The 8,558-nt window shown below is 34.3% G+C and overlaps 1 protein-coding gene across 1 annotated transcript in view; it reads right to left on the bottom strand.

Annotated features, from left to right (window-relative positions):
- Positions 1 to 8,093: 8,093 nt before the first annotated feature.
- LOC136030849 (26S proteasome regulatory subunit 4) overlaps positions 8,094 to 8,558 on the bottom strand; it is a 59,856-nt gene continuing 59,391 nt past the window's right edge. Inside the window, exon 9 of the mRNA XM_065709894.1 lies at positions 8,094 to 8,310. Coding sequence (XP_065565966.1) covers positions 8,176 to 8,310 — 135 coding nt within the window. The 3' untranslated portion in view covers positions 8,094 to 8,175. The remainder of the gene's footprint in view (positions 8,311 to 8,558) is intronic.

Raw genomic sequence — 8,558 nt, 5'->3', positions numbered from 1 at the left:
TGTTTGATCTTATTCCTTTATTACCATCACACCCCCGCAAGCGACACTTTTGGTCAGCTACCAATTGCTTTTTTGTTGTTTGAAAATAAATTACTACTACTATTACTACTAGTAAAAAAAAAATCACATTTAGAAACTAGTTCTGGCCTTCCAGACTCCCAAACTTAGAAAGTACGAGTATATGTAAATACTGGATATACGGTGCTCCAAAAGCAAGGAGTTTGTAAGCCTTTCTTTTTTTTCTACGCCTAGGATATTCAACAAAATAAAATAATTACCTATAGGCCCTTTACCATCAAAACATGAAAATTCAACTTTGAAAAATTAAGCTTGGATAAAACAAAAGGAATGAAATGGAAATTCCCAGAAACTACTTTGGAATAACTTTAAGAGATCTCTAATGTAGATTAAATCCCCACGGTTCATTACCCAGGAGAGTATTTGAGGAAAGATGCGACTTTACGACATGCATTTTTGACATTTTTGACATTTTTATTTTCGTTTTTGGAAAGTATACTTTTTTTGTGCTAGAAAAGGAAGGAGTGTCGTTAGACAAGCTTTTGGCTAAAGAAAGACGATTTTTTTAATGTAGAGAGTAGGAACATTTTTTTTAATTAATGATGAAAAATTGATTGAACCGGTTTGGTTATTTATTTTAAGAAATTGTCCCCATAATTAAACTTACGAATAAAATAATGAAAAATAAATTTAATTCAGAATAAACTGCTTAGTTTACACAGATAATTATGCGACTTCACAATTCATATACTTTTTTGTCTGGGATATTGGGGTATAATAACCCAAGGCATTCTCCTTCCCCGACAGGTATGTTTTACGGCATTCCTCAGGCTGAAAAAAGAGGAGGTTTAAACTCTTCTTGTTTTTTTTTTGTCAAGCTTCTAAAGTTTCCGAAGGCTAAACTCTCAAAATGTTTTTGAAACTCCCCACTCAGATTGTTCATCTTCTCTCTTTTCCGACATTTAAATCTCCGTTAAATCAAAGTATAAGCTTACACTTCCAGATAATTAATTAAGTCGGTGGATGACATACGGTAGAAATAGGTAAAGAATAATTCATCGTTGAAATGAGGCTAAAAAAGTAAGACACTAGCGGTTCAATGAAAAACCCAACAGGAGCGAATTTGTAGAATAATATTAAGCTATTGCACCATTGTCAGGAAATATCTCCTCTTTTACTCCTGGAAGTGGCCATATTTGCACTAGCGTTGATTTCCTATGGGAGTGTATCCCACTTAATCGGGGGGATAACACCGTTAGTGTTTAATTTTCTAATAGTTTTATCTTATGCTGCAAACCTGTAAAATATATTTGATTGCGAAACCCATAAATTTCATCAGGGAAACATACTGGGAAGCAGGCTCTAGTTATGACTCAATAAAATTTAATTTTGTATCTTTTCATATGGGGTAGATCCAAATTCATATAGCAATCCAATGCCAAGAACGATTCTAACTGTATTTAAGTATCTTTAACAGTTTCAATTGACGTTAATAGCAATATCCAATGTCATTATAATAAATCAATATCATTAAATCATTCCAGACTCGTAAATATATGTCTCTATCCAATTATATAAATTCTGCAACCTCTTTTATGTCAAATACTGAATACTCTATTCTGAAAGTGATAGATAGCAAAGGAAGATCCCTTAGAAATCAGAATAGTTAACTTAGTTAATTTCGGTTAAAGTCTGTTGATTAGTTGGGTTATTTATGATTTATTCAACACGACATGAGGAACGTACAGGGAGGGGGGAGGATTGAGTTATTGCTGATTAATGTCAACTATAAAAGCCCCCCTTATATTTTGAGCAGTTTTTTTTCTTTGTTTTACTTTCACAAGGGAAATACAAGTACGTATAAGTAAACATGTGAAGGTGGATACACGCACGGAAGACATACGGAATGCGGGATAAAGACTGGAAACACTCACAGGGGCGTGGGACAATAAAGATTTATTGGCGATTTCCCTTGAATCATATGCTAATTTCCTTCCAAATTGTTCACTTTCACGAAGATAATAAAAATATACGTTAGTGCACGAGTGAAGATAAGGCACGAAATGCAGCGTATAAGTTAGCGTAACTAAGGGAAGAGGGGCAAGTTTCGTAGTTCAGTCACCTATTACAAAGGAACATACATAATAAAAATTATGTATAAATTTACATTATTCATTTGTTTAAGGGGTATAGGCTCCTCTGAGAAATCCAAATAGTAATGCCAGGCATAGTAAAATGGAATTCCTAGCGGAAAAGAATAGAGGAGGGACACATCCAGGGAGGGACCCAGAGTTAATGTCTTCTCACTTCTTTTCGTTCCTTTTCTTCCGTTTAATATTAAAATGGCCTTAAATTTTTACCATCCATGTTTTTGAACGATTTTAAATAGATCGCCTATCGTCTTAAAGTTTCAACGTAAGATAAGAGTTTAGGTATTATTCGATAGCTGTGATTTAGCTTAAATTCACTGTATTACATTTTGGAAATTTGCTTAACCTTACATAAACCGTATTTAACCTTACATTGCTTAACCGTACGATAATTTAAGACCATTGCAACATGAAATAAAATATGTTAAACAGCATAAAAATCACTGTGCTAAAAAAAGGTGCTATTTGATCTTCAAAAAGCTTTAAGTTTAACTGATATTAAATTAAATTTAAATTTATTTCAGGGATCCTTTTACAAGGCTGGATAATTCCATAGAAAAACCCCCCTAAAAACACTGACGAAGCAGATAAATTGACAAATTTGTTACAATGTTCATTTGACGGATAATAATGAAGGGTTTCAGTTTGTTAGTGTGTATTTCCACGGCTTAGTCAATAATGGTGCTTTCAAACTAGGAAGTAGAACCTCTTATTGAAACACAACTTCTAGACTTCACATTCATTATGCAATTGTACAGAGGAACATAATCCGTACCATAGACAGTACCAAGTAGACTCGAGCTATATATAGGAATTAGGAAAACTCAACGCACTAGAATCAAAATGAAATTTCTGGATGAACAATTATTTCCTGAAAATGAATTAACAAAAGTTCCTAGAGATTATCACGCTTGATTAAGAATTGCCGTCTCCAACTCGAAATTTGAATTTTTTTTAATAGTTTGATGATGATAATGCGACGGCTATTTATGTTAGCCTAAAGTGAAATGAAATATTTAACTATGAAGTGTTATACATAATGTATCGTGGCTTAGTACCTTACGAAAATTACGTACGTAGTGTTAAAGTCTATCCTAAAGTCTTAGCATGACCATATACGTACGTAGTGGCGTAGTGTCATAAGCCACTGAAGTCTATCATTGTTTCACAATTACAAATCTGCAATTTCTTAATGTGCTCATGTGCATGTTGAATAAAATGGATGATGATGTATGCAAGAGGTGTCTTAATGGACATTCATCTAATGTTTTCTTTCATCTAATGTATTCATCTAATGTATTCAAAATTCAAGAGGTGTCTAATGTATTCATCTAATGTATGCAAGAGGTGCAAAATTCATCTAATGTATGCAAGAGGTGTCTAATGTATGCAAGAGGTGTCTAATGCAAGAGGTGTCTAATGTATTCATCTAATGTATGCAAGAGGTGCAAAATTCAAGAGGTGTCTAATGTATTCATCTAATGTATGCAAGAGGTGCAAAATTCATCTAATGTATGCAAGAGGTGTCTTAATGGACATTCATCTAATGTTTTCTTTTACAGAGGCCAATTTATCTCAAAGGAGGTAGGCGAGACAAGCCATGACTGTGACATTAAAAGTTCAGTATCCCTAGCTCTCAGACTAGCTAATAACATAATTAAGAGCACTATATACAAAAGTAAACTACATTATCCGCTTAGGTGTAATAATCTTACCAGATTTGCTTTTACATCGTTGTGGTGATAATGATATAGCTCATCTTTAGTCTTGAAAAAAAATCAGGTAATTCCGATTTTCAACCAATCAAAGAGTTTTTGGTAACCAACTGTAAGTAAGGAGTGACTCAGATCAATGGTGACCGAAAGTCTAAAAATAAATTTTTTTATAACAATAGATCCATGAAAAAATTGAATATTTAAGCTGCTTCTGAATATATAAAGTTCATTAAGTTCAATGTTGCTCATCAATAGTTAAAAGCCTGATAAAATTTCCCCAATTTTTAAAAAAATGGAGGAATCACACTAAAGATGTCAATCAATATTAATGAAAGTCATTTCCTGAAATGACTTAATGAAAGGATAAAACAAACATTTTTATCCTATCCAGCCGAAATTCAGTCAGCAGAAAGTAGGCCTACGTTACATTAGCAAAAATTTGGACGTTTAAATAATCTGGTAGTCCTACTAGTGGCGGAATTCTGCATTCCTTACTCATTTTAATGTGCCTGAAAAGAGGAAATCACCGACCACTAGATGTCTCTATTGATCTTGGTTTTTGGCACTAGCACTAATTTCCGCACTAGCAAGTTTGCAACATTCCTTTCACCGCCCGTCATTAGGATTGGTTGAATTTGAATATGCAACTTATGGCAAAATGTTTAAATTCTAACAAGCTAGAGGATTTTAGCTATCGCTTGAGGATCAGGACTACCTGATTTGTCTAAGACTAAAACTAAGCTTTATTATCTCCTGAACACTGCGATAAGAGTATGAAAGCAAGTTCTGCTGGAACTTGTTCCAAGCTAATCGCCCTATTTCAGTTCAATCTCGGTACTGACCTTATGGCGCCAGCCTAAGTGTAACTAGGAGCAATGACGACCAGTTCCACTCCTAACAAACTCACTGTCCCTACCAACCTGGAAACATCCTTTCAATGTCAAAAAACAGCTAAATACGCAAAAATGCGCTAGAAATACAGGCGCAACTGACGATAGTAAAATTCTCTGGCTATGACAATGGTGAGCACCAAAATTAATCTTTACAGACAGCTCCTTAAATTTTACCAAAATATCCAAAGCAGAAATTACGGTAAATATTGGACAATAAGAATGTCCTATACTACATACTACAACTACATCTGCATAATTCTGCAGAAGTAAGTAAATTCTGCAGGAGTAAGAGCTGGCGTTGTTCGGACTGCTCCTCAAAGAAAATTTCAACCATACAGGTAAATTCTTTAAACTCACCTGTTTTATCTTCACCTCATATCTCCCGCTCTCCAAAGTCAAGAGCTAGGATGCTTAATATCCTAAAGGAACTTAATTCAAAGGAACCTATAATGTTAGATGATTGAAGCTAAAACTGATCTGTAAGTGACCAACATTTTTTTTCCTACCCAGCCGAAACTCAGTCACCAGAAAATAGGCTAACTTAATATCCTAAAGGAACTTAATTCACCGTTCCTCCCCCACTCGCAGGAGTTTATTCTAATATTGAGTGATTAATTATGATATAAGAATGATTAATTCTGCAGAAGTCAGTTGCTAATAGAGCAGATTCATCTGCAATGTCACAGTAGCACATTGTTGTAGAATCTTCTTGATGGATTTTATGCATAAAATTAAAAAATATCTAATAATTACAATTTTCTTCATCTAAGAAATAGCTTTGGGACGACTTTTCCAACAACGTTTCTTAGCCATTGTGTTTCACGGTTGGGCTAGAAAGTACTACTGTTTTTGTTCATATATACTTATTCGTATATATCGTGTACCCAAGGCGTACCGAAAGGGATAAATCTCGGGGATATGCCGAGGGATACTAGTAAATAATTTTAATTTCAGTTGTCAATTCAAGCAAGAGGCTCTCATTTTTCATCCAGTAAATGTTTTAAGGTTGCCTACTGAAAGAGGATACCTTTGCTGTTGCTTATATTATTATTTTTTTTCATATTTATTTTCGTAAGATTCACTTAATGATTTTTTTTTCCGATCTCCCCTCAGTCCAAAATATATTTTTGTGTACCAAAATGCAAGTACTTAGTACACTGAGATGAAAACAAATATTGTTTTCTCTGCTTTAGATAAAACTGTAAAGATAACAGAAAAGAAGAAGCAGGAACTTCAGGAGACGGAGTAAACAGTGGTGCTCAGAATAGAGTGAAATGGAAGAAAAGGAAGTAAAATAGAAGTGAAGTAGGAACTTGAGGAGACGGTGTAAACAGTGGTGGTCGGAATCGAGTGAAATGGAAGAAATGGAAGTGAAATGAAATGGAAGTGGGAACTTGAGGAAAAGGAGTAAACAGTAGTGCTCGGAACCGATTGAAATGGAAGTGAAATGAAAGCGATGTTCGCCTCAGTTGTTTCAGTTCCAAGGACAATGAAAATATATCTGGTTGTTTAAACTTGCTAAGTAGAAATTCGCTCAACCATATCGACCTTAAACAATTAAAGGAATAAAAAGGAAATGAGAGTGGATAATCAGCAAAAATATTTTCTTGCTGATTATTATTATTCGTCTTATTAATATTGTTGTCCATTAATATTATTAACTAATACTGGTATTATAATTTTAAAATATTATGGTCATTATGTGCAGACTTCCAAAACAGATTCAAAGCTCAGGCCACACAGACGAACAAAGATGTGTTAAGCCCTTGTTAATTTTAAGCCCTATTTTCTGAGGACTTGGAATTTGAACCAATCTCAGAGGAAGGAGAATTACCACCTCCTCGTATTCCCCTTTGCTCGGGTTTATAGTTGTATTGTGTACATGTTTCCCTTCCAGCTGTGCATTTACATGTCTACACTTTAGATTCTTCTGTTTTTCGTGACTTTCCCTTTGGTTCTGGCTTTTCTATTTGGTTATATTTAACAATCCTTATATTTCTAGAATAATTATCTTATAGACTAACTCAACAATCAAAACAAAGATTAACCCGACAATACTTAACCAGACTAAGTCGAAGAAAATATTTCCAGCTGTGATTAGTTCGTTTATTTATCCTTTAGTTTTCACTCGTTTTCGTTTTATAGCTGTTATCTTTTAGAGGTTCTTTCGTTAGTTGAGTTATGGTTGTGTTGTAGATGTATAATTGTTTATATTTTCTTTCATTATCTTTTTAACTCCACTTGTCTTGTATTTTAATGGGTTAAAAATAAATTACTATTATTATTATTCGTATTCTTTTTTCATTCGTGCATCGGTAGCACAGCTTAGATATCAATACATGATTTATTTTTGGGACACAGTGCACGGTTGCGATGCTAGCGGCTGGAGACAGGAAACTGGCAGTCTGAATCTAAAAGTCTATGCATTGCTATGTGAAAATTACGTTCAAAGCAAAATTACGTTCCCCACCTATGGTATTGTAGCACGATCTACGCGTCGGAGAGCGGGCTTGGAGGACGCACCAAGTTCAGCGCTCTGTATCAAAAGCTTCTCATAGGCAAGATAGGAGTTTTCATAACTGTATTGGTATCTTAGCTGTGATCGGTAGGTACATCGGTACATCGTGCTTTTCCATGCTTCGGAATTCAGCCATGTGGATTTTAAGTCGTTTCTTCAGCCGTGTTGTAGTCAGAGACACATATGAAAAGGTCAGAGTTTACCAGTGTTTGGTTTGCTTTTTAACAGTAAAGCAAAGCTAATACATCATACTAATCTAGGACCCTGTTTTAATATGATGCTTATCTAAGAAATCAGGTCTATAACCTTTCAACTAGACAAACCAAAGGTGTCAAAAAACCTTTTACATCGCCAACACGGTGTACTTTTTCTTTTCGATGTGAGAGTGAGACTGATGTAGGACTTTGTTTCAATACGTATACGTAAAGGAATTAGACTCCAATTATTAAATATAGAAGGACACAAAGGGAATAAGTATATATTTTATCTTTAATTGGTTAATTATTTGATAAATATGGCTAATAATAATGAGACCTAAAACATGCCACATCCAGGTCTCTAAGAACAGAGCAATTGTTTGTAATTTGCAGTGTTTGTTATGTAATTTACATCACTCTTAGTCTATTAAAAAAACAAAACAAAAAAAAACTCGACGTTAGTGATAGAAATAATAATACTTGATCACGAACTAATAAGGGCATGTGATGGATCCATCCATTAAACTAGTTAGTCTTTCCTTCCTAGGGTATGTAGGGTATATATTTCCTTCCTAGGCTAAACAATAGATAGAGAATAATACTAGTATATAATTAATTTTTACTTAGACAAAGGGATATTACAATACGATAGCCAGCTGAATCACCCCAAGAAAGCAGTGCCACTTAAAGATACAATCCCTCAGGAGTGCCTTCTTGTTTCCTATAGAGTACACTTTCCTTGGACTTGACAAAATCCTCGTTGGTCACCTTCATGCGTCTTTCTCTGAGCGCCATCAATCCTGCTTCAGTGCATATTGCCTAGAGGAAAAAAAAAATAGTCATCACTTGATTAATTGTTATTACTTAATTACTTAATTGATTAATTACTTGATTAATCACTTGATAATTGATTAAAATGATCACAACTTGATTAAACTCGAACAATTCGAAGGATTATTTAAATTTCCCTTTTAACGTATATCTACTGAAGTGTGAACAGATCACCAAGGAAGTCGCAAGCAATGAAGTTTTGTAGTTATTTTTGAAGTCTTCGCAGACCCTTTTTT

Source organism: Artemia franciscana, chromosome 9, assembly GCF_032884065.1.
Source record: "Artemia franciscana chromosome 9, ASM3288406v1, whole genome shotgun sequence".
Taxonomy (NCBI): Eukaryota; Metazoa; Arthropoda; class Branchiopoda; order Anostraca; family Artemiidae; genus Artemia; species Artemia franciscana.
This window is presented reverse-complemented; position numbering and strand designations above follow the sequence as displayed.